General features: G+C 46.2%; 9 protein-coding genes across 9 annotated transcripts; 5 read left to right on the plus strand and 4 right to left on the minus strand.

The window, feature by feature from the left end:
* Positions 1–1080: 1080 nt before the first annotated feature.
* On the plus strand, positions 1081–1308 carry FOXG_22153 (uncharacterized protein; the record flags this gene model as incomplete). Its single annotated transcript, XM_018402551.1, has 1 exon — positions 1081–1308. The coding sequence occupies one exon, from the start codon at positions 1081–1083 to the stop codon at positions 1306–1308; it is 228 nt and encodes a 75-aa protein (XP_018256290.1).
* Positions 1309–2340: 1032 nt separating this feature from the next.
* On the minus strand, positions 2341–3947 carry FOXG_15959 (uncharacterized protein; the record flags this gene model as incomplete). The annotated part of the gene is made up of 4 exons (XM_018396055.1): positions 2341–2641; positions 2696–2858; positions 2909–3564; positions 3616–3947. 4 exons carry the CDS (start codon positions 3945–3947, stop codon positions 2341–2343), a joined length of 1452 nt encoding a protein of 483 aa, XP_018256291.1.
* Positions 3948–4637: 690 nt separating this feature from the next.
* On the plus strand, positions 4638–7911 carry FOXG_15960 (uncharacterized protein; the record flags this gene model as incomplete). Its single annotated transcript, XM_018396056.1, has 8 exons — positions 4638–4697; positions 4750–5214; positions 5261–5868; positions 5912–6450; positions 6764–7079; positions 7135–7622; positions 7684–7761; positions 7814–7911. The coding sequence occupies 8 exons, from the start codon at positions 4638–4640 to the stop codon at positions 7909–7911; spliced, it is 2652 nt and encodes an 883-aa protein (XP_018256292.1).
* A 1554-nt stretch (positions 7912–9465) lies between these two features.
* FOXG_15961 (uncharacterized protein) lies at positions 9466–10286 on the minus strand (the record flags this gene model as incomplete). The annotated part of the gene is made up of 3 exons (XM_018396057.1): positions 9466–9702; positions 9750–10099; positions 10148–10286. 3 exons carry the CDS (start codon positions 10284–10286, stop codon positions 9466–9468), a joined length of 726 nt encoding a protein of 241 aa, XP_018256293.1.
* Positions 10287–14633: 4347 nt separating this feature from the next.
* FOXG_22154 (uncharacterized protein) lies at positions 14634–15473 on the plus strand (the record flags this gene model as incomplete). Its single annotated transcript, XM_018402552.1, has 1 exon — positions 14634–15473. One exon carries the CDS (start codon positions 14634–14636, stop codon positions 15471–15473), a length of 840 nt encoding a protein of 279 aa, XP_018256294.1.
* A 1199-nt stretch (positions 15474–16672) lies between these two features.
* On the minus strand, positions 16673–18275 carry FOXG_22155 (uncharacterized protein). The gene is made up of 4 exons (XM_018402553.1): positions 17770–18275; positions 17567–17720; positions 17104–17512; positions 16673–17052 (listed from the first exon to the last, which is right to left on the minus strand). Exons 1-4 carry the CDS (start codon positions 18221–18223, stop codon positions 16765–16767), a joined length of 1305 nt encoding a protein of 434 aa, XP_018256295.1. The 5' UTR covers positions 18224–18275; the 3' UTR covers positions 16673–16764.
* Positions 18276–21108: 2833 nt separating this feature from the next.
* On the plus strand, positions 21109–21395 carry FOXG_22156 (uncharacterized protein; the record flags this gene model as incomplete). Its single annotated transcript, XM_018402554.1, has 2 exons — positions 21109–21200; positions 21317–21395. The coding sequence occupies 2 exons, from the start codon at positions 21109–21111 to the stop codon at positions 21393–21395; spliced, it is 171 nt and encodes a 56-aa protein (XP_018256296.1).
* A 996-nt stretch (positions 21396–22391) lies between these two features.
* Positions 22392–23264, minus strand: FOXG_15962 (uncharacterized protein; the record flags this gene model as incomplete). Its single annotated transcript, XM_018396058.1, has 1 exon — positions 22392–23264. The coding sequence occupies one exon, from the start codon at positions 23262–23264 to the stop codon at positions 22392–22394; it is 873 nt and encodes a 290-aa protein (XP_018256297.1).
* A 763-nt stretch (positions 23265–24027) lies between these two features.
* Positions 24028–24397, plus strand: FOXG_22157 (uncharacterized protein; the record flags this gene model as incomplete). Its single annotated transcript, XM_018402555.1, has 2 exons — positions 24028–24036; positions 24122–24397. The coding sequence occupies 2 exons, from the start codon at positions 24028–24030 to the stop codon at positions 24395–24397; spliced, it is 285 nt and encodes a 94-aa protein (XP_018256298.1).
* Between the last annotated feature and the right edge of the window lie 28 nt (positions 24398–24425).

Here is a 24425-nt window from a genome sequence, read left to right on the forward strand (position 1 = left end):
ACATGACATAGGTATATCTCATGCCATACCATGTTGCAATCTCAAAAGATACTAGTTAGTTTTGGTAGTAGAAGAATCGCACAGCCAATGAAGTGCCCTACCGACGCAATGCCCATCCTGGGCACTACCCGTCTTGGGCACTACCTTTCTTGGGCAGGACCTATCTTGTGCCGTAATTATCATGTGCAGTGCCCATCTCATGCAGCGCCCAGCTTACCATCCTGTGCAATGTCCATATTGTACTTCGTTGTGTTACTGTCTTATAGTTTTGACAAGAAGCAAGGCCCAGTAAGTATGAGCTTAATAAATCTATTATAAAATTTATTTCATTATATTTACTACCTAATAGGGCATATTATTGCTCACAAAGTGTTATTGCCTCAAATTGAATCATAGAGCTTAATACATGCAACTCACTAAGCTAAAATATTTGGCCAGTTCTTGACCTGGCCGTCCTGCTTCGCTAGTGGATGACAGAGAGCCCTACAACTCAGCTCAAGGGAGCTTTGCGGCAGCTTGAATCGCTTCCGTATGGCCAGTTCTCCAGTCATCACACACACCCCTGGGAGGAACATAGCTTGAACGGCCCATATCAACAGTTGCGGCAGGCCAATACAACACCGAGCGAGGTCGCGGCCAACGCGCATGGAACATGGAACTAGGCTGAAATCTTCATGGATTTTGAAACGGTGATTCAAGAAGAATAATTTCCTGACGTGTTCAATTCGTCCAGGTTGATGGTTGAGAAGAGACACAAGACATATTCCTTGATATCCGGCCACAAACAGGTATAAGAACCCCCCTTCTTCTCCATTAAATTGCAATGATCAGAGCCATAGTCACTTCATGGAATTTAAGCCCCATTGAGAACTTGTACTTCTAGCTTCTATAACTCTGGGTTATTGGCGTTTAGTAGCATCTCTGCCACTTTGTTTTCCTTGATCCATTTTGCATTTCGCCCAGTATCAGGGGCAGTTCTTAGTCAAAATATATTGAACACATGTGAGTGGCCAGCAAGATAAGGATAAAAGCAGTGCTTCTTACCAATGGCCTTGTATTAGCTTTTGTATTTTCTTGGCGATGGCTTCTTCCAACCCCAGAAGCTCACCTAAGTTACAAGCATTGCTATGTGTCCCGGCACAGGACGAAAAGACAAACGGTGAAACTACTCCTGTCAATGGCTCAGATACAGGCAAAGAGAACATCAAAGACACTGAATATTCAAGTAACTCTAGCCAAGATGATGGTAGAGCTGAAGGCTGGGACAAGATGTCACGCGCGACATGGGTTTCAAATGAGTGTATTTAATTCGAACGTAGAACTGCTCAAGATGACATGGTTGAAGATTTGCTCAAGATGACATGGTTGAAGATTTATATCTACGTATAAGCCAGTGTTGAGAGCACCGTGAGTCGCAACTCTGATTGGCTCTTTAGAATACTGGATGACGTGAGTTGTGTCATGTGGGTTCATTGGACAAGTCCACGTGCCATTGATGATTGAAAAAGAGAGAAACAACTCAGGATTCAAGACCGTGCGTGTCACAGCCCAATTTCCTATCTGCACTTACACCAGCATACACCGCCAGCGCGCCGATCGCGTGATATATAGTAGCGGCGCGCCCATAATGCTTTTGTCGCTGTTTCAATAAAAGGCCAACAATTTTCACCATGTTAATTCTACGACGCGATGCAGCTTTCGAACGCTCGACAGGACAAGTATCTTGTGACTTGGAAGATCTAACAAGAGAAAGAGAAAGGCAAGATCTCATGAAGCTGCCTGTCGGGCTCATGCCAGAATCGGCCTTTCGCCTCCTCACCCTATTTTACAAAACATATGTATGTACAGCCATGCCAATTTATTATTCTTGCTAATCAACATAAAGAATGAAAAAGTAAACGACTGGGCCAGACAAAGAAGTTTCAATATTAAGAAACCCGTCTACCTCGGGCCCCAGATATTATTGCTTCAATCAGGGGATGTCCAGCTTCAAGATGATCGGATTTCAGTTGTGATTTTCATTCCCAGGCCCAAGTCCACGCAGGACAAAGAAGGTACTGTGGTTGCTGACGAGGAAATAACCATGAGAACCAAGTCCTTAGGTTCGCAGAAATTCAGCGTCTCGATTCAATCTCCTATAGGCGGGCCGGTGTTTGCTAGATCTTCTAACGAGTTCGAAGTAGGCGATATAGTCATTCTTGAGGGAGGGGAGCGCCTATCATGGAGGGATAATGGTGGCCTACCAGAGAGGAATAAGGATGTATGTATGCTTTGCGCTCACCATCAGACAAACAAGGTTGCCCCCGAGAAGAAAGATACCAATTAAATGTAGCAATTCTTTTACGTCGGAAATGCAAACCTAGGGTCAAATATGCCAGGTTCGCATAAAATATGATCAAAGTCTGCGGTGAAGTCCATATCGGTTTCCATGGCCAAGGTCTCTCCCACGCTGTTATTTTGACCAACACCTTCGTCCGAATTTGAGACAGCAGGCTCAGGCAGGTTGCGGTCTCGCGGATCGAACCACTGCCTGCTTATCCAGGACATTGGAATATCCACTGACATTAGAACTTCTGTATCAGTTACAGACTTCAACTCAGCAACGTTGGATAACCCAATGTAGTCACAAATGGTAGCATATCTGTCGTTAGTGTTATAAGACAGCTAGGTTCAAGACCCAAAAGTGTGAACATACGAGATCTTTGTGACAGTATGAAGCCAGAAGCCGGAGAATGGAACTTGGAAAGAATCTGGAGGGGCAGCGACTTTGTCACGAAGTTGTTCTGCTGCCTGCTTAGCGATATATTCTGCATGAAGCTGAGTCACTTCAGATGCTTTGGACAATCTGTAATCTCGCGCTGGAAATTGTTAGCCCAGCTCGTTTATTGAACAGTAGGGATTCCTAGACCTGAAAACCCGTGATATACACCCCAGGCCCTAACTCCATCGGTAATCAAGAGACGATTAACAATATCGTTAACTATCTTAGCTGCCCTCGATGACCTTTGCTTGCGGCTATTGTCTACCTGTTCTTTGACCATTCGTAAACAGGACAAGGAGAACCGGATATTCCACATCCTTATCTTCGATTCGTGCTTCTCGATGCGAATTCTTCCACGCAGAGCTCCCTCAAGGTAATCCAGATAGTCGTTGAGATTTTGATCGTTGGCACAGTCCAAAAGTCTCTGTGTAATGACATTGTGATACTTAATCACTCCAATTTGTGATATTCTTCCTTTCCTTTGCCCGGATAGCACGGCCTTAACCAGACCGCTCACAATCTTATCCAGACTCTCTTGTCCCTGACCGGTCGAGGATATAACACCGGGCTCGCAGCCTCCGCTCTCGGTACCATGCGTCTTTCTACCAAGTACAATCATGTCCTGAGAGTTCGCGTGAGTCTCAGGTAAGGTTGGCTTTATGAAGGGAATCGTGTGTGTGGACTGTTGGTTCGCCGCGCGAATGCTTCTTGGACCGATTGCGATGTGCTGTTCGAGACCGAGAGTGCTTGACGTTGGCGAATAGAATGACGAGCCAGACGTGAGTGGTGCTTGCCGCCCAAAACTACGAAGATTAGCATATGTTCAACTTGCAGATGATGGCGGTAAAGGATACAAATCTTCGGTCAGTCTCAGAGACGTGACTCGTATGTATGTATCATCAACCAGTTGAGCCGCTGTAAGAACTTGGCTGGAATTTATAGAATCGTGAGAAGGAGTGAAGCTACCATTCACAGCATACAATGGAAGTTGCGCAAGATCTGAAGTAATGGGTTTAACATGGAATTCAACCAATACCCAGTGCTGGTATTCGAATGATATGTGGAAGGTGAAGCTATTTGGCTCTCCGTGTACAATGGTTCGGAGCCGTTGTTCACCTTGACTTGCAAGTTTCGGTGCGTTGAGCACCTCGTCGGGCGATATGTGGTGACTGTTTCTCGAGCTCATGGCGTCGGTTCTCTCCATCGTTCAATTGCATGATGGAGCTTTGCTGAGGTCAAACGAGACAAGGAAGGGTGGGCATGCCGGAGAGCTGGGTGCCTCAACATACCCCACCTTTCTTTCTGAACTTTGAGAGTTCAGAAAGAAAGGTGGGTAATTCATAATGTGGAAATATGGGAACAGGGAAGTGACAGGGTTGTCGCATAAGCTGTGATAACACGGTCCGTGTAGTGAAGTGCATATGCACGAGTAGACTAGCGCGGCAGTACCTAGCTCTATTCGCTGCCGCTTCCACACAATTCAAGTACAGGTACACCCCTTAGGGGGGGAAAATACAAAACGACCGCCAAATCGGGGATCGCCACCGAATTTTGGTGTAAGCCAAACCCGTCAAGGGTGTTATATTCCCCCCCCCCCGAGGACCCCTTTGCACGTACGCGTAATTTGCAGTTTTGACCGGAGAACGACATCCAAGCTTCAAGCATTTCAAGCAGTTCACCCCTCAGTACGTGCTGGGGTTGAATCGCCAGCCAAGGATGACGGGCCTCGAAAATACATAAACCCATTAGCTTTCCACATAATTGCACTTTGCCAGTCACATTCGGTTGCCTTGTCCGCGTTGCCCCCACGCAACTGCATACCAATCACATTCTGCTTGAACTCCAGTATCGGGTTGGACTTTTCTTACCGAGCACAATGGAAGAGGACGCTTTACCACCATATGAACCAGTCACATGTGCGGAACAAAGAACCGTGGTAAGTTGCACTGATTGCATGGTCAGTCTGAAGAGTGGCTTACTGTTATCAGAAGGTTGTTCCTCATCCGGTGCAACAGTATGACCTTTTCCAGCTGCCAAAATACAATAAAACTTGGCATGCTCACATCATCCGCTGTGATGAGAAGGGTTCCGAGTTTCCTGCATGGAAGATGCCCTCTGTCTACACTGTTGGGTCACTTCCCGATAGTCATTGTGTCGTGGTTGTTACCTCTCGCATTCGACAAAAATTCAACGAGATATACAGACAATACATCTTGCGTGAAGTCGAAGCCGGAGACGACGTCTTCCTCGACATTTTCACGCCAAATAATAAAAATATAGAAAAATACGGCCTAGAGGCAGCGAAAAGGAAGACCCGGTCTGATGTCCTCGGGAGGGCCGTCGAAGGCGTTGCCACCACTGGTCTCGCGCTATATCGGTATTACATGAAAATCATCCCCGTCAATTCCGACCGACTGCCACTTGAGTGGGCACTGTTGGGTTATCACCTAGGAGTAAGTGCATGGTCTGCGGAATGATTTCATTGCTAACACATCACAGGTGTCAGAACCGGAGGTCCGCGATCAGTTTACGTTGTTATCCCTGCTTCTTGAACTACATTTCGTGCAAGATCTGAACAGCGACGACGTATCTCAACTCCTTGAGAAGAAAGGACAAGATGGGTGGGAAAAATACTTGGAGATGAGGGCATCCCTGGCAACTGAAAACATAGTCGAGAATACCGATGAAGAGATGCACGAAATATTACTGGTCCGTGGACTGCTGGAATTTGCTGGTCACCAGGCGCGTGTTCTCTATTATCAGCACGACCCAGAAGGGACCCCGCAAGACCAAGAGAGGACCATCACTGACAGTTGTCGCATACTTGGTCGGACCCTTCGTTGTGTTTTCGAGGCCAAGGACGAAGGCGAGTCCGAAAGGTCAAACAGAATGCATGGGAGAATGCAGATCCCTAGGCCCTTAGGTGCACACGAAGTACGAGAGCGCCTCATCCAGTCGGGATACTCAAACATCGAAATTTCGGAGTTGTCTGTTAACCTCCCAATTTTCTTGCCAATTGGAATTCCTGTTCCCTACCGTGAGACCTTACCAGCGACATTAGTCAATGGGCTCAAGCGGAAAGTAGTGATGGATGCCATCACTGTGATGTAAGATTGCCTTCTCTGCCTTATCAAACTTGACACTAAATAGGAGCAGTAGCGATACCTATATGCTTCATCTTCCGGCATTGCGGGGGGAAGAGAACCATATAATGATGTTCCTTCTTTATCTTGTCAAGAATGGACTAGAACCAGAAGTTACCACGGCATGGATGAATTCCACAGAAGGCCAGAGTATATACGACCACACCTTGACAAGAATGCGGGAACAACTACAATCATTGGAGCAATCTATTTTGTGTCTGAATACCTTGCGCGCTTATCTTTACCTTCTCGACCCACCTGAGCCGGCCATAGAACCTGTCTACGCTTGCTACCTTTGCGACTTTACTTATCTTCTACACGGCGACACGCAAATCAATCGGCGAAGTGTATTAGAGGTGGTAGCAGGCTCTGCTCAAAAGACGTTGATACGTCTTCCACCTGGCGTTGCCCAGATTGCTATGCCTATTACCAGGCCACCGCCGGTACACTGGTGTGATGGATTTGTTGACCGGTATTGGCAACATCGGTCAAATGAAGCAATGACGCATGAAGAAGCTTACCGAAGGACTGTTCTTTCCATTGCAAGTACGTTGCCCTTTTTGATACAGCACGGTAAGATTGTGTCATGACGGTCCAGCAAACAGCAGGTTTAATGTAGTGAGAGATTTTTGTATTTCCAATTAGAACCGTACAGTGTGATAGGTAATATCATAGACGCATTATGGTGCCGGGCTTCCTGTATTACCTTCTGCATAATTAGTAACTCATTTAGTCATTATGGTGCTGTTAAGCAATTAATATAAGTAGAGGTGTATTTCAGTCAAACCGCAGTTTCAGCGTCCTCCTCCAGCACAACGCCCTCCTTGATCAATGACCCTTCATATGACTGGAATCAAAGCATATCCTGCAATGCCTCAGAAAGAACAACAAATCACTCCAGAGCTAGTCAGCTGGCTTGTCGATTTACGACCCGGGCAAGTACAGGATATTGGAGGGGATGTCACAACACAGCACATCCAGGAGGAATTGAAGAACTCCATGTACCTTGGCAACTATCTCGGTAAAGAGGTCTGCTATATTGGATCTTCCTGGCCAGGAGGGGGCACATCTTCCCAATCTACTGGGGAAAGAATTATCTTGGGAGAACACGCCTCTGAGCTGGCTCAACAGCTTTGCCTATTACATGAACTCATCATATTCGACCTTGGCTCTGGGTACACTATAGACTTATATTCTCTACTAAATGGCCACATGATGACTTTGGAAAAGGGACTCTGAAAAGTTACTGCCGATATTTAACGAGCTCGAGAAAGCAGAGAAGGCTTGTCGCTATTTCGCAGTCGATGTCAACAGGGCTTCACTTGAAAGCCATGTTCAGCGCTTAAGTAAGCGATATAAACACGTGGACTGCTATGGGCTCCACGGAAGTTTCGAAGACGCAAGGAGAGTAGCGATGGGTATGCCAGGGAAGAAAGTTGGTATCTCATGCTCCTCCACATTGACCGACTTTGAACCCAAAAAACTTCACCGAATCTTACAAGGTTGGCACGAGGTGGTGGACCAGCTCATCGTCAGTCAGCATGAGCCGGTGGAGAAGAAGGAGTTGGAAATCTCCTATCACACGACTCAATTCACTGAATTCGTGAGAGGTGGCTGGGATCAGGCAAACAGGCTTTTAGGGTGGACAGAATTTGACGATGAACGGTGGAAACTTCAGTGCGAAATTACTGATCTGCCTCAGTGTCACATGTTTCGTTGTACCCCTTCAGCACATGCCAGAACTGAATTCCCCTGGTTTGCATGCTAATAAGTACACAGCGGAGGACTTTCAGCGCATAATCCAGAACTCCGGATGGAGAGTATCGAAATGCTACCAAGATGGGAAGACCAAGATGTGTGAGCACTATGAGCATTAGCCAATGATAACTATGAGGCTGACACGCTCTAGCGATGTATAATATCATCCCAGCTCAAAAGGCCGACGCTGGGCCTTGCAGGCTGCCCCACCGGCTCAACACGCTTGAGGTCTGTAACCCAATAGAGTAGCTAGTCGAAGCCATGCGAGTAGGATTCGAACTTCTGAGGCTGAGCAAGCGATGAAAGCAGGAGATACAAGTCAGATGTAGAGCTATGTAAATAAAGTAGGCCCAGGGCGGTTCAAGCTAAGAACGATGTAGTAGTTTCTATAATCCTATCTTCTTACATACCTGCCTGTATATTCTACTTGGTAGTTTGCTAGCCTCAGGGTTAATGTGCGACTTTACAATTTGTTGAATATCAGCCCGCATCAACTTCCATTTCTGGCTTTTAACCTCATAGATATTCATCCCGATGTTCTTGAACTCTTTCTGAACCTTGATTGGCACTCCAACATGAGTAATAATTGCCTCAATGCTAAGCTTCTCTTCCCCGAACTCGTCCCAAACTTCGTTTCTTATTACTTTCGGGTTTATGTAGACTTGTACCTTCCCATGGAACAGCTGAATCTTGAATTGAATGCCTTTATCAGCCAGATGAAGGACATCTTTACAGGGGAGAAGGATTCCCCAGTCTCGTTGTCGTTTATCGGTTGAGAGCCTTTGAGGGGAGACAGCTGAGGCGGGAGAGGTTTCATTGGTTCCCAACGTCTGATTCTTGGAGCTTTGAGCTGGCACATGGACCGAATGATTGAGGGACCCCTCGTCTGACCCCGGATTATAATAGATGCCTCTTCTCTTAGCGAAATACACCAAACAAAAGATAAAGACAACGAAAATAGTAACGCCAAGGATGACTGGCAGCACAATATCCAAATGAGCATGAGATCCCATTTTCAGTGTAAGTGAGGTCTGAGTTACGCGGAGTGGTCGAAGTGTGAATTGTAAGACAAAAGTGACAGGAGAGGCATATACTGTGCGAGGAAGCTGCGTCAACGAACCAGTGTTGGTGCGGCTTGTAAGTAATTTTCTCGCTGCATCTTGTCGGGTTGCATATCACTTTAAATACTTGGTTTGAGAAACGGTGACGGACAATGAATGGGAAATTGATGATCATTTGGCATCGTAAAAAGCAACAACCATGACCCTGTGGTCAATGCAGTGTTAGTGCACACCATGTTCTTCCTACGAGTTGAATCGCTAATCAGTCAGTAAGGGTGAACGTGAGCATCAACTCGTTCAGCACAAGCCATCGAACGGGAAAATTTCTGTTGTACCCCAATCATTTGCCTAGAATACATGCTTTTGCGACGAAGAACAATCGCAATGGCCCCTGGGCACAATTTCACGGGAAGGCTGGAATGCAAGCCAGTATCTAGAGTCGACATGCCACTCAATTCGAGTACACCCCAATGCTATCTAGAATTTCAGATATCCGACTTGCGAAGGTGGGTTTGACATGACTGATGTATTGGAGCCTTGGAGATTTTTTCAAGAGCTGGTAAACCGGGTTTTAATGCTTTGACCGGAGTTGGGTGACAGCGATTAAAGGCTCCCCTGACTTCAAGTCACTGAACAGCTCCCAACTTGGTACAAAATGTTCCCAATCCGTCGCCGTCAACCTGTCTTGGTAGATTTCTGAAATGAACCTTCAAAAGAGGGGACAACCCGACTGCTTTGGTCACTACCATCTGAACGCAGTACCAGCATTCGCCATATCGTGTTGTAGCTCTTCCTTTGGATTCTTCTCGATTTCGAGATCGGCTACCATCTCCTGCGATAGACATATTTCGAAGATCTGGGTCTTATCGTTGTGGACAAATACGTAGCATCCCTCAGCTCGATTGAAGATGTTGCCATGCCAAGTATCTTGAGTATGGCCGTCAATATGCCCGCCGGTAGGGTAAGGCACCAGTGCAATCTACACAGGTGAGCGATGCTTAAAGAAGAAAATATCAGAATACAAACTTTTTCTTGACCGGGAGCGACCTTGTGAGTAGCCATTTGACCCTTCTTCTCGTCATCTCGAGAACGACCTTCATCCTGGGTAACGTTATAAGTCAATCTAGAACGAAGGTATTCTGTAGAAGTCTGACTGCTGGGTTCGTCATATTTAATCTTGAATACGGCAACGCAAATGGGTGGATCATCCATAGACCAAATTGCTAGATAGAAATTCCTTGGTTTAAAGGTAAGCACCGATGCAAAGCCCTCAGGTACGTATAGGTTCAATGCCACGGCGTTTCCATCGATATAAAGAAAGTCTGGCTCAGAATTCGTCTCCGTGCTTTGGCTCGATCCGGTGCAAACAACCATTCCTGGTAAATCTTAGCAAACAAACTTAGATTTGGGCCCATAACTCATACTTTCACCCTTTCGAATCACTTCCTTTCCATAGTTGACATGAAGTGGGCCAAATGTCTTGCCTCTTTCAAAGGTGCCGCCCTCACCAAATATTTCTGGCATCATTCTCTGGCCATCAGGAAGGAGAAGTAGAGTTTCCATTTTTGGCAGTTACTCGAGACCTGGTGATCCAGGAGTAAGACAAACGGTGATATGTTCTGAAGTCAGAATAAGGAATCTACAATCTACCAACGGCTTCAGCGGTATTTATATCCACTCTCACATGGAATTGATAAGTGACCCGGAATCACTACGTCAGCCAGGCATCTATGCTAACTATTTATACAGCAGTGCGACACGTCCTTCATTAGGGTTAGGCTGCGACTCGATACGGAAAAGGAATCTCAAATCTACAAGCGGTCAGCCTCAATGATACGGCCAACCCCATTGTGATTAAAATATTCTATCACACCGCTCCTTTCAAAGATTATGCATTGCAAGGTAGAGAAAAAACGCCGTGCCAACTCCTTGTCGTTCTGAGTATATCTCACATTATTTCATTGGTTTGACTACCTGGTGTGACTTGAGTATACCCCGAAGGTATTCATAAAGGCCATCGTACTTTTTGTCACGCTTGAGACAGCTGCTGCTTCGTCCAAACAGGGTGTGGTACCACTGTCCACAACATTCAAGTGCTCATGGGAGTACATAAGCCCGCATCAAGATATGTTTGGACTGCAAGTGTTGTGAACGGATCTCTAAATTGATCCGAAATCAAGATCTGCAGCTTTCGGCTGGGGACCAGACTCTTTATCGAATCGAAGTTTGCCTCCAGAGCCATTCTATTGGGAAAATTCTATGGAGCCTGTCCATCTGCTGTACAAAGCCGTATTGCCAGTCTGAGCTTGGACCTTGGGCCCGTCAGATGTAGTGACTGTCGAGGGTCATTGTGTGGAACACGCGGCTAACCTGACGATTATTCACATATAAGGCGCTTGTACGATGCTTGTACAGACATGGAAGTTTCCAACAGGGATCCAAGTCTTGCAAATGGGCCTGTAAAGATAGTCGCAGCTCAGAATCTGGCCTCAAAGTTTACCAAAGTGTCTGACCGCAGTACCCGCTGGTTCAGGTCGCACCACTCTGAAGTTTACAATTGTCATGTACCCCTGGATGACGGGGCTCAATCCTTCTGTGATGTTTCTAACCCCCTCATCCGAACAAGTGCGTAGATTTCAGCCGTACGCAACCCTGATAGAGTCTGGCCTTCATTATTTAGAAGAACATGTTGACCGGCATGACTCGGAGTCTGTGTACATGGTTGTCTTTGATGCAGCGCGTACTCCGAAGGGCTGCTGTTGGACACCCCACCGTGCCATAAGCTTCACCTGAATCGAAGAACCTAGCGGCAGAATCCGTGCCCGTGCGGACAGTCGTTAGTTATTGTCCAGCCTCCCGTTTGTAACTGAGAGGTCGTGATGTACGCGTTGGTGACAGTGTGGTCACTTCAGCCCCCAGCAAAGGGTACCAGGATTATCAGGGTACATTCTTATACATGGGGCCTGCAGATTCTCACGGCAGCTCAATTCCACCAGCCTTATCATTCGGGCGTGCGCGCACGTCACAGCGATATGCAGCCATACCCACAAGGTTCGGCCGCTTGACTACTCAACGACGGCTCCATTTCTGCTGGCCAAGAGTCGGTGGCGTTTCAGGGGCATTCTAACTGTCAGTTCACCAACTCATCGTCTCTCTACTTTCAGTGCCACTTTCAAGCATTAGCTAACCCTAGCTGCTTGGAGAAGAAACTATTGGTGACAACTCCTGACACAGAAACGAGTGCACCCTTGACATCAACCAACACAACCTTCACGCAACTTGGCCATTGAAAATTCAAACATGGTTAGATATTGCTGGCTATTAAACAAGGCGTTGTGACTCGGCGTTTATCTTTCTTATCTACTAGTATCATTTCATTGATATAAACTTTCACCCACAGCGATTCCACATATAAAGGGCATTAGAGCTTCCACTAAGGTAGAGGTAACAATCTTCTTTTTAAATCATTCTGGCTTCTAATAACTCTCGAGTTCCCATTCTTTGTATAGGACAATGACGCAAGAGAGACTGCCCAAAGACAAACTTCCCCAAAAAATTCAAGAAGCGCTTGGTCGCTTTGAACGCGATAATAAGAAAGTTGGGTATGCTTGCGTAAGACCTAGCCAGCCTTTTTGCCCACCAGTGTCATTCGCTAATTATAATAAGTCTATGCATGAACATATTGTGAACCGCGAGCCTGGTTCCTACTGTAAATGGTGTACGGGAATTGTCACTGAAACACCAGTTCAGGCACATAGGGAGTTATATTGTGGTAACACTTTTTCGGAATATGACTGGGAGACCATAAATGAAGATGGTATATGGGTTGAAGGAAAAGGAGAAGATGAGGGATGGAAAATATACTCCAAGCGTACGTGGCTCATTTTGGATGGTAAAGGGTTATATACTCGCAAAGAGATCAAAAGGATGTTTCGACACTAGCTCGAATTATCACGTGTGTAGCAGGCAATTGAGGCTTCCGGGATGTCCACTTCCACGTACAACACAGGACCTTTCGCTTAGAACTATCCTTATAATATTCTAGGTACCGACTATCACCCTCCAGGCTTCATGTGCAATACTACGCAAACGGAAATTGCACTGTTAAGCTCGAGGGCCTTGCTGGCTTTCCGAGCCCTTTGATTCTTTCCTATCCTGGCGTGAGGGCGATTTTAATATACCACCGAGCCTGATACGTACGAGTCGAGCGGCTAAAAGGGATGAACGTCAAACTTTATCGAGCCGCATTCAACACCCGCTATGTTCCCACATCACGGATGTCCTGGCTGTCTCTTTACAAACCTTTTGAAAACCGGTTTAGCTCCGATGGCCAAGGACAGTTCGCTGTTTTCCCCTGGCATCCCTTGACAGATATTATCTGCTCACCCTGGTAACATAGAGTAACTCAAAGCTCCGTGGCTCTGATTCACTTGCCGGTACATGATATCAAGGGAAAGGTGACAGCAAGTCCTTTGAGCCGGTTTAATCCTTCTGACAATGTGAAATGCTCCCGGCTTTACACTATTTGCTGTATCACCTGATTAATATTCCAAACACAGTTGTTCCGCCTGGCTTGAACAATAAATTATGCCCTGTCCCAGGCTCGTGCGGCTCATGAAGAGAAATGGCACTTCAGAAACTGATTTTGATTGAGGCCTTCGACTCATCGGTCGTCCGCGCCGACATACCACAATCAGGGCTTTAGCAGACTCTATTAAAAGATCCCCCAATTATCAACGGATCGATTTCCAACAAGCAAGTGCTAGAGGAGTCGAATGACTGGCTTCTTAGGATCTTGGCGATATGTAATTTAAGCATTACAGGCTTCAACTTTCACATGTGATATTTCGGAACCTTGTAAATGCCAACAGCGAATCTTTTTGCTTGCCAATCCTTCACCACGGAGTACCCGAAGTCTCCCAGGGGAACAGATATATTTAGATCCCCAGAAATTCCTATCTTGATGTTCGGGAATGCCGGTCGTTCCCCGCGCAACACCCTATCATTCACCCCGCAGTGAACTCGTCACCCGGTTTCTACTTGCAACCTCCACATCTTTTGGTCTGAGCGCTGAATTCTCACTTTTATCGCCTAAAGTAAGTCACTGTGTTTCATGGTGTCTTTGCCATGGTCTGGGCTACATGGTTCGTGCTACAGGTGTCGCCGTCCAGAAGCACCTACCAATAGTGCAGTACTTACCCCCTCTGTCCAAGCTCAAGGGACAGCCTCCCTAATCTTGACTCAGTATTCCTGTTTTGGCAGCTGTACCAGACCTTCTGATTAGCAGACCCGCCCCATGCCTAAATGTGCCAGCAGCACGGTGCCAGTACCTTGGAGTGTTTCTGTGCGAACATTAACTTGACCTGGACCTAGGCGCAATTTTCAGTGTGACATATAAGCTTTACAAGGGTAGTCTGTGAGTGTGGCGTGGTGAGTCATGTTCTGATTGCAATGTCTCGACCATGGAGTGTGACCTTTTTTTCCGTTGGTCGCGCATCGTCTCTGTTGGTTGGCAGCGACCCCGCCGTCAGTACGAAGGTAACAGTGGCTGGCGGAGAGCAGCCACCAACACTTTGACGAGAACCTTTGAATTCTAATGAGGTTTTGATTGGCATTGGACGTTCCGTGCACCATATCCACCAACAACGTTCAAACCCACCAACACTGATGGAGAAGGCAATAGGTCTTGGTTTCATGATGAATTAGGCATAAGCCCCTTTTTAATTTAGTCACCTCCTATCTAATCAGGCTGCTTAAATTTAAGTGTAGCCCTCGGGAATTGAAAAAAACGCTTTCAACGTGGAGAGTCAACTTTTCGATATACTCCTTGTTCAACCTCTTCCCTTACAAGATTTTCTCAATCATAACTACCCAATCATCTTATCGTCAACAATCCGTTTGCTCGCAGATATGTTTGCGAAAGATCCAGAGGCGGCTTCGCGCCGACATTACCAAATCCATAACACTATTAAGAGGTGGAAGACTTGCGATGCGAGAGTTGACCTTTCACCGCCGCCGGAATTTACCTATCTTCAAACTACATTTCAGAATATACTGTTCGAACGCAAAGTGAAACCCTTGGACATCCCCGGATATGTTAAGATGCTCCAGAACGCAGAAGAACGACGGGCAGCTACTGCTTGTGCAGATATATTCGAGAAGATGGATAAAGAGCTCTTTTTCGGATTGTGTCAAGACCTTGGCCCTCGCCTTTGCCAAAAGTGGTTCAACGAATTGCAAGTCATCAATCAACTCCCAGAAGACACCACGCCGTCAAGTAATGACACCCAATTGAGTTCTGAACAGACCGCCGACGGTCTCCATTGTATTAGAGAGTCTCCTGCACCACAATATGGAGAAAAGGAGCCGTGGAAGACATTCACTCATACATTTGTCTGCAATCCTTCGACTGCTGAAGATGAATCTTCCCAGGTAGCACAGCTCATCAGTTCTCAACCAGACGAGATTGAATATACTGATGAATTGGACTGTGAACCACGTACGTCGCGTGTCCACCCCCACACAAAAGGACAAGAAGACGGCACTCAACGATCAAACAAGCGTCGTTGCATGCGAAAACCCCGAGACACGCAAGTTGAACCTGATGATCAGTATTCTTCCGACCAATCAAACGACACAGCGCCATTCACCGACGACGATTCAGAAGCGTGCACCGAGTTCTGTGGCGACAAGAATATCGAGAACGACTTCCATGGGGTTAGCAAAGACCAGGTACATCAATCCACCTAGCAAACTTCATATCGGCTCTTCGAATTTGCAAATTGTCACTCTGTTATCGAAGGATTCAACCTTGGTCACTCTTTTTTTCTTCTCTTTCTTTTCACGCTAAGTTCTCTGTGCTGATTTAATCTCTCAGTCACAAGTCTCAACTGCAAATAACACGTCCGGGGGGTTCAGGAAATGGGGACTGATGCTGAATTGGAGGGGGTAAATGGAGGAGGAAAAGGATAGGGGACTGAAGCTCGACTTATTTGTACATGGACGCGGAGGGAAACGGGATATTATTTCGGTCGCTGTAATCCTATTAATAGTCAAGATGTGCGGAATATGCTTGAAGCTCTTTTAATTAGTACTGTGATGTCACACTTTGCATGGATCTTATGGGTGTTGGTAATTTGAGATGATGTTCAGGTAACATTTACTACATTCTGAAGCCCAATGTCTGTGATTGAAGCTACCTTTCTCTGTCAGCTTGTCCATTATAATGGCCCTTTCCTCTACAAGAAACTAAATGTCGCTCAATTGATTGTATCGCTGGTTCTGCAGTAATAGCCTCCGCTCCCGCTGTCATTCAACTCTCCTATAACGTCGTCAGCCACATGCACCGTTAATACAAGAAAATCTGGTTTGCCCGCTGCAAGTGATGTGCGATTTTCACAGTCGGTGCAGAGTATTGGTATTTCATTAGTAATAGATATGCACGCCCTTACTTCGCAAAGCTCTTTCAGTTCTTTTAAGGCAGTGCACCTTGTGAAATGTAACAATATCGATGCCGCATTCGTTGAAATTCGCAACGTAAAAGCAACACATTAGTGCTGATAAGTATCAATAAGAACAGGTTTAAATTCGTTACTACTTTGCTATAAATATTGAATTTACTGGAAATGACTCAACGACGACGTGGTGTGAAAGGAATATTCTTCTGTGTAATGGGTTATTTTGCTTACAAGGTCTTATAGGTTGTGACTTGTCTAATGTTACAAAAGGACGAATCGCCGTGTAACAGTTCACTAGTCCGTTTTGGGTGTTTAATCCTGCAGTGGTTTGAAGAACCGATCTTGAAATGTAACAATTGACCATACCGCATTTTCCTAGCATAACAGTCATATCAACAGGCTTTGTTACCGCTGGTACATGTTGTCACCTATTCGTCTGTTGGTAACGTGATGCCGGTCGAATGGAACGACTCTTGTTCTATTCGAACTCCCCAAAGCCAGTGTTGGTGCGAATGTTAGAGGTATTGCACATGATCAGAATGTTAATATTTACAGTGATATTCTGTGGTTGATAGATTAATTCTTCACCTATTGTCAGAGCCAAGAGGAATAGATATAGAATGATACAAGATTTGCTGAGATGTTGAGAATAAGACATCGCTGCCAAGGATCAACCCCACCTTAGTGTCCCATGTGATATTTTGCTTCGCAACAGTTGTCGTAGCTATTGAAACATGACAGACTTGATGAACCAACGTGATGGGCACAATAATCTTGATCCAACCAGAGGGAACAGAGATTGATCCGGGCTTATGTCGATAGAACGACTTGAACCTTCGAAAAGGCTGTTGTGGCAGGATGATTTGTTCAATCTCGTCGGCAATAAATTAGCATAAGATTCTACTATTAGAAGATCAACCTACCAAGTCAACAACTACTTGATCAACTACCATGTCATAATTATCAATCCATTGAAATTCAAGCAGTGGTGTATTTGGCACTTCTTGTAGACTTTCGAAGTTGATTCGGTGAGTTACTTCTTGTAATAGTTGCTGAACGGCGTCTGAGATACCGAATACCTTGTAGACTAAGGGGAAGCTCTTTGGGAGCGCAAACATGTCTAAATCATCGACGGGGTTTGCAGAAGCCCTTTGATCATCTCCGGCTGGCTCGGGCTGACATTTGATAACAGAAAGAGCAGTATAGGGGGCTTTCGCTGGCAGCGAGAGTACTGTTGGTATTGGCCGTCCACGCTCAAGAACACAGATAAATTTAGCATAATCATCCTCGTCGAGGACTTCCGTACACAGAGCAGCGCAAATATCCCCAAAGCTATTTTTAATCAGTCAATGAGTGATCGAACTTCTCATCACAGCGACATCTCACCTTTGCTGAGGATGTCGATACTTGAGAATAAATGCCGGTGCGAGGGGCAATGACGCTTGTGTTTCAGGGTGTGTGCAACTAAAAGCCGGGAAACAGGAATCGAACGCTCCTGTCTCTTTGGTATAGTGCGTAAGAAACGACGGCCCAATACGTGCTACGACGCAATAAGAGAACTGAACCAGGACAGGTAATCCGATACGTACAATATAAAAGAGTCCCTTCAAAGACGCGATGACGTGGTCCTCGAAGGTACACTGGTTCCATGGCTTGGACCATGGCACGCAAGGAAGACATGTACTTCTGTATCGTCAGTTCGGTTGCAGCACTGATCTGCATCTTGAACCTTTGGTAAGCCTCTTGCTTTCTCCCCAGATGCCAATCAACACAACAAGATGCGATTGTTAAGAAGTTCCGCAGATCTTGCTTCGTGATTCTGTTTTCCAATATGTCCCTTGTCTTTTGGAGTACATTCCCTGCTGTACTGTAACCGTGAAGGTCACGGGCCTGTTGCCACTGAGTCTCATTCTGGGGAATTGACTCGCGGAGCTTTGCCAGGATGTCTTTGCTTCGGCTGTACAGGGTCTTGGGCTGGCTCGTTGCAACCTGGAACTGACCGTAGGATCCTTGTTCTGGCCGAATTGGAGGCTGTCCGCTCATACTCGGATGGTTGGTCTCATGTTATTCTCACTCCCATACAGAAGAAATTGGCGCATATTCGCAAGAGCGGGGGGATAAGCGGTGAGGTTCCCCGCGTAGGTTCTATTGGTCGGCTTCTCCGGCACGCTTTACCCAGACGAGGACTCAACAGAAATTCGGAACGCTTTTAGAATAGCGTCAGGTAAGGAGCCAATGGCAGGTATCACAGGATGACCTTGAAAATGAGGCTGGCCAACACCAAAACTCATCACATTCTCCTCGGACAAGCATATCCTTGCCCGATATCACATTGCATGAGACTCAATTTGGCGCCTTGGACGATAGCAAGCTGTGCATTGTCAAAGGGGGTACAATGGCACTTTTGTCAGGACCGTGCTGTAGCGCTTCTGAGGCATTACTTATTATTGGACCTGATAACAATTTCCGAGACCGGGCCATGTCCCGAAACAGGTATCAACAGACAATGTGTCCTAAAATGATTAGCGTAGGACAAATCCGATGAGGTTTGTTATCTCCATTTTCCGTGGAGACACAAACTGAGTCGCAGTGCAGGCAGTAGTGTACCTGATTCACACGCTGTAATGTTGCACCAAAATAATGGCGTTTGTGTGTGGCAGTAATGGTTGCGATACCTGAAGCACCAAGAAGTTGAGGCGGCCACTGTTGTTTGCATTTGACACCAATTCCTCTTGATGGTTCCCGCCACAACGGATCGTCGGTTGGCATCCCTTCCCAGTATTCTGTGCACTACCGAGCCAACACTTGCTCCCAGTTTCAACTGCTTATTGTTGTCAAACAGCCTTCGGGATATTACGTAGGTTGACAGTAGTGTGTCATTGAAATTATCTAACAGCCATGTCTCCGCGAGACTTCACGTTCCGTAACTCGTACGGATTCTCACCTTGCTCGCCAGATTGATATCGAACCCCGCCGACCACCTTATATCCAGTTGGGAGAACATTCAGACTTCCAGCATCGACATGTATTCTTTTTCAGGTTTTAAGCTGGCCATCGTGGCGGCGATCCTCGTTTTGACATTCTTTATTGGGCCTTATGATGTTCTGTCAAGACCACCAACTGCTACATCTCCGGAGTGAAACACTCTTCCTCTACCAACTGTTGCCATCATAGGTACCGGAGGGACTGCTTTAGGAAAGGGGAACTCTCCAACCGATACCTCGCATTACGTATCCGGCGCTCATAATATCCACGATGTAGTTGTACCTATTCTGCCAGATCTGGACGGAATCGCCCATATTATCACAGAAGAAGTTCTTTCTATCGATAGCATCGACATTGGCACAAAGCAACTGATCATCATTCGTCATACTGTGATGAAATAGCTTCGACAGCCACATATATCTGGAGTGGTTCTCGTTCTCGGATCCAGCAAGTTAACCTTCGTGGCTGGGTTCTTGGAGCATACAATAGCGCTTGACGATTTCAACAAGTCTGTTTGTCTGACTGCTGCTCTGAAGCCAATCTTGGCGCGCGGCGCAGAAGGGCTTGGTAGCATACTGTCGGCTACAAGGGTGCCAGTCGCATCTCAGGACAACCAGATTCTCATCATCTTTAATGATCTCATCACGCTTGCCAGGCGCAGCTACTAACAAAGCAACGTGCTATTTTCAGGGGTCAGGTCACTCTTGGGGAAAATTGTTGACTTGGGACCCGAGAGGATACACAGGCCAAGCGACAGCCCCAAGACGTTACAAGTTCGACGAGGACCAGGTGTATAAGAAGGCTAAGACTGAGTCTAAGTACTTCCCTTCTACGAGCGAACAGAGTGACTTCGATATCGCTGTGAAGGACGTGGTCAAAGGGGCGGTTTTGGGGGTCGAGGATGGATATTGGCCTGAGCCGTTGGTGAAAGGCCTCGGAACACTGATGAATGGGTCGGATGTTATTGTGGCTGCAGTCTCCTATGGTTTCTCCTACAATATAAAACACAGGATAGATGGAGTAGTACAAGCAGGTGACTGGACTGATCGCGATCGTATGATGCTAATCCCGCCATTTCTACTGGCCTCAATTATGAGCAGGGAAGAGATACCGGATTTCATCGCGACGCCTTACAAGGAAGTCTAACTAGAAATAGTGCTTGATTCCGCAATTTGTAACCCGGACGTATATTGAACCCACCAACTACTTTGCTACTTCCAGACATGCTTATCCTCTCGACTATGGCTCGTATCTTGCCTTCGCTGTTGAGAGATGGCTGAAATATTAATGACCTCTCTGGCCTTGCCATCTGTCGTTGTACACATCTGGCAGGTGACCTTATTGGTACTGTAATGATCTTGGACTTGTCATGGTCTTGAATGGCCGCCACACGACGCAACTAGATGCATCTGGCTAATGTCTCTCATAACAATGTCTTTAAGCGGTGAAACCTATTTATTCTGGAGCCTAGAAAACAGGATCGAAACGTCACTTCTAAGTGGCAGCTATTGTGCAACATTCCAACCATCAAGACCAACCCGACTCATGCGTAAAGTCGTGAATTCGCCAAAAGATACGTCGAAGAACAAGATAGAGCAAAGGCGTAGAAAATAGGCGTGACCAATATACAATTCCACTGGTACATTAAAATTCAGCTATAAATTATCTTTGTTCCGCGCAATCCAGCGCAACTCCCATCTCCATCTTCATCCCTCTCCACGACGTCCGTTACCCCAAGCAAATTGTTATGCACACTCTTTAGACCAAAGGTTACACTATCTAGATGCTTATCAACGGAGCAACTTGAAAGAAGCCATAAATACTTTTATTTCCTAACCATTGTCTCCTTTTAAACTGCGCGACAATGCTATCAAACGCCAACACTAAAATGGATCCTGAGAGGCCAGACATCTCTAACAGCGCTCGCGGCGTTTGCTCCCATCATGCTGTTCACAACTGTCTGGAATTGGCTACTGGAGCAAATGGGACTTTCATATACTGCCAAAACAACCAATGCGGCTACTTATAAGACATCGTAAGTTGCCGTCTACAACTAGACACACAAAGGATACGGTTGACCATCAAGAGTGCGCAGAGGTGTAATACGTATCATACAGTACTGTTGCTGCTCAGTTTCACAATACTAATCAGCAATTACTACGGCAATCGAGACTCACATATTCAGGAGGTCTTGGGACACAAATGGCAAGCCCTCATACCAATTGAATAGCCAACGTACCTTATCGAATACGAGGCTGCACTATGGGTACAAGGTTCACCTCTCCGTCATTAGCTCTTAGACAGTACCTCGAAATGCGACGTCTCAGTATGCAGACCAGTCACGTGGCCGTGTTGTCTCGTCACAGTGATATCTAGTTCCCTTTGCATGACGGAGCACCTGTCACTAACGCCTTACTTTGGCGGAAAGCCGCATCTTGATCTTACAGGTCAGTGAGATGAAGCGATGGTTGGGGGAAACAGGGATTTCCGATGGCCTAGACTGGTTTTCGAGGCGAAACAAGGCGGTGTCTTTCAAGAATCGTGATAGTTAAGTACCAACCAAATGCAAACTTTTAGTTTCAAGATTGTTTGTGTATTTGATTGTACTGAGCCTGTCGAAGATGCGGGTGACAGAGGGATGGGGATTAATGTCTAAGTTGTGAGCTAGATGTGTTATTTGCAGTTGAGACTTGTGGCTGAGAGCTCAAATCAGCACAGAGAACTTAGAGTATGGACTATAGGTAGAGTTCCAGGATGACAGAATTGAGCTGGGTGCTCAAGAAATAATTACCCATACGGCTATATTAAATGTGGCGCTATCAGTTTCGGGACCTTAAAATAGTCTTGCGCCAGACAGCTCTCCTTGAAGGGATTCTCTCAGTTACCCTGAGTCTACAAAGTGGCCAAGTGCAGTAACCTTAAAGACAAGTGATCCAAGGATCGCGTTGATAGCTTAGTAGTGGGATTACTGGGGAAGGAGCTCTACTCTATAGCTACAGGGGGCTAAAATGCAAACCTCAGACCTCGAACAAACCGCGAGACTGCTCGATACTGACTCTTCACTATATCTCTGACACTGAAAGTTCCTTCTATTTCATACAAAGATCTTGAAAAACAGTCCAGAATAGTTTCATAAGGACGTTAAACTTCCTTCACTAGTGAGGCTGAACCATACGATCGCTTGGAGATCTCTTATAGTGACGCAGTTGAGCTTTAGTAGGCGTCCTCAAGCCCTTTCCAAACTCCAGCCAGCTTCATCGAGTAATAGCCTGACCTGATCGACATCTGAAGCAAGCACCTCTTCGGCATCGAGACCGGCAACGTTTGATAGAAGTTCCAATACCTTTTTCCGACGCACCGTGATATCAACCATGGACTCCCATTCAGCAAAGAAGCTTTCAACCATTTCCGGGGTCCAAGTTAGAGGATCCCCAACCGGGTGCTCTTCATGACCGAAGTGGGCATAATACGCCAGTTTCTCCATTGTATCTCTCATGATGTTGATTCGGTTTTCCTTCGCCTGCACCTCGTACTGAAGTTCTCTCGTCTCTGCCTTTTTGTCTTTCAGCTCTTTCTTCAGCTTTCCTTCTCTGTAGGTTGCAGCATCAGAGACCTGCTTCAGTCGATTGAGGTCTTTGGTTACTATTGAGAGCTGTACTCTCTGTTCCTCAAACAGTTTGTCCGCCGCTTTTCTGTCTTCTTCTGCCTCCAATCTCCGCTCAACTTCTTCGTTCCTTTCCGCCTCAACTTTCTGCAGTTGTTTAGACTGATTATGTAATTTACTGCTCATCATATGCTTCTCTCTTTCATCAGCTTCTATTTTGCAGTAAACGTCTTTGAGTTGCGATAGAGCTTCTTCGATTCCCTTGGCTATTGAGTCATTCATGCGCTTCTGGGCAGATACGAGCTCCATGAAGTACTGTTGGAACTTGTCGGTAATGTCAAAATGTTCATCGATCGATATATGGTCCTCTGAAAGTTTTGAAAGATCTGGATGAGAATTTCTTCGATGGCGGGCGGCAATGCGCTTTTCGGCCTTGACATACAACCCCAGAAATGTCTCATGAGATGTACTTTTGGGCAATGTTGAGTTCGCCATTTGGTCGTCGGAGGTTTTGGTCAAACAAGCTTGCGTAATATAATCCAACAGAGCTTGCAGGTTTTCCTCCAATCTATGTAAGGTCCTGTAGTCAAGTTCTTTTCTGTGACTTTCCGTAGAACTCGCATCTATCCGAGGATTGCAAGTTCGTCGCCTCGTTGCCACAAAGCCACAAAAAGAAGAATGTATACCGAGCAACGGCGCTTTATTATTGCTAAAAAAAGCAGAATAACTATGACTTGTTGGCCTAGTTCGAGTATACGTGCTTACAATCACTGAGAAGCGTGATCTTCGGAATTTAGCTATCATGTGGCGTTGACTGTCCTATTATTGTATACTTCTGCAGTAGGACCTATGTTGACATCTTGGACGGGGCGGTGGGGTTCTGAGACCAACTGGCTGTTCTTTGTGTACAATGATCCAGGGTCATGAAGCGCCACTTTTCAACCCCCCTCCCCCCCCCCCCCGGCAACCATTACTGCTAATAATCCAGAGCTCAGCTCATATAATGAGGCTGTAATCTTTGCTTCGCTAGGCGCGCGGAACAACGGGTAGTGCCCCGTCTCTTGTAAGATCTAACGGGGCTCGCACGTCCTCTGTTGGTCGATAGTACACAAGTCCAAAGCCTGGCGGTAGTAGCCTAGGCGATGTTGGAAAACATGTGACGTGAAGATCTGATGTTTCACGGTGAATGCCGGTTCCCGAGTACACATGCTCTAACACCGCGAGGGGTAATAGCTTTGACCCTTATGCACCTTGGGCAATGCCATCAGTAAGATTGTGTGATTTGAAGCTAATGCGAAATCCTTGACCTTTTCTCAGTATGCACATGACGGCTAATGAATCAATACGTGTAGTCCGAGTCAAAGATCTACAATTCGTATCTCTTGCTTGATGACCCACCTTTTGAGTATTTCAGCTTTGGCGCATTCAACACGCTTACCAACCACAAGGATTATGAGTGTCAGCTTCTGGCCGCGGCCGGCGGGATGTCGTTCCGGGCGTACACCGGTGTTCTGGTTTCGATGGTCTTCTACCTTTACAGGGTTTTTAATGTTAATAAATTGCCCCATCTTGTTACCTTCACCATTCCCAAGTACAAGTACATGAAACATCTCAAGTCAGGGTTTTGAGCAACTGTGTCTATGTCAGAGCGCCTCA

The sequence above is a fragment of the Fusarium oxysporum genome, genomic scaffold, assembly GCF_000149955.1.
Source record: "Fusarium oxysporum f. sp. lycopersici 4287 supercont2.30 genomic scaffold, whole genome shotgun sequence".
Taxonomy (NCBI): Eukaryota; Fungi; Ascomycota; class Sordariomycetes; order Hypocreales; family Nectriaceae; genus Fusarium; species Fusarium oxysporum.

Excerpts from the sequence above, each read along its gene's own strand:
- FOXG_22155 (XM_018402553.1), bottom strand. The coding sequence starts at position 18,223 with ATGAGCGGACAGCCTCCAATTCGGCCAGAACAAGGATCCTACGGTCAG. Across the intron at positions 17,513-17,566 it reads TATCGACATCCTCAGCAAAG|CTTTGGGGATATTTGCGCTG; the intron begins GTGAGATGTCGC and ends GATTAAAAATAG. Across the intron at positions 17,053-17,103 it reads ATCAAGTAGTTGTTGACTTG|ATTGAACAAATCATCCTGCC; the intron begins GTAGGTTGATCT and ends ATTGCCGACGAG.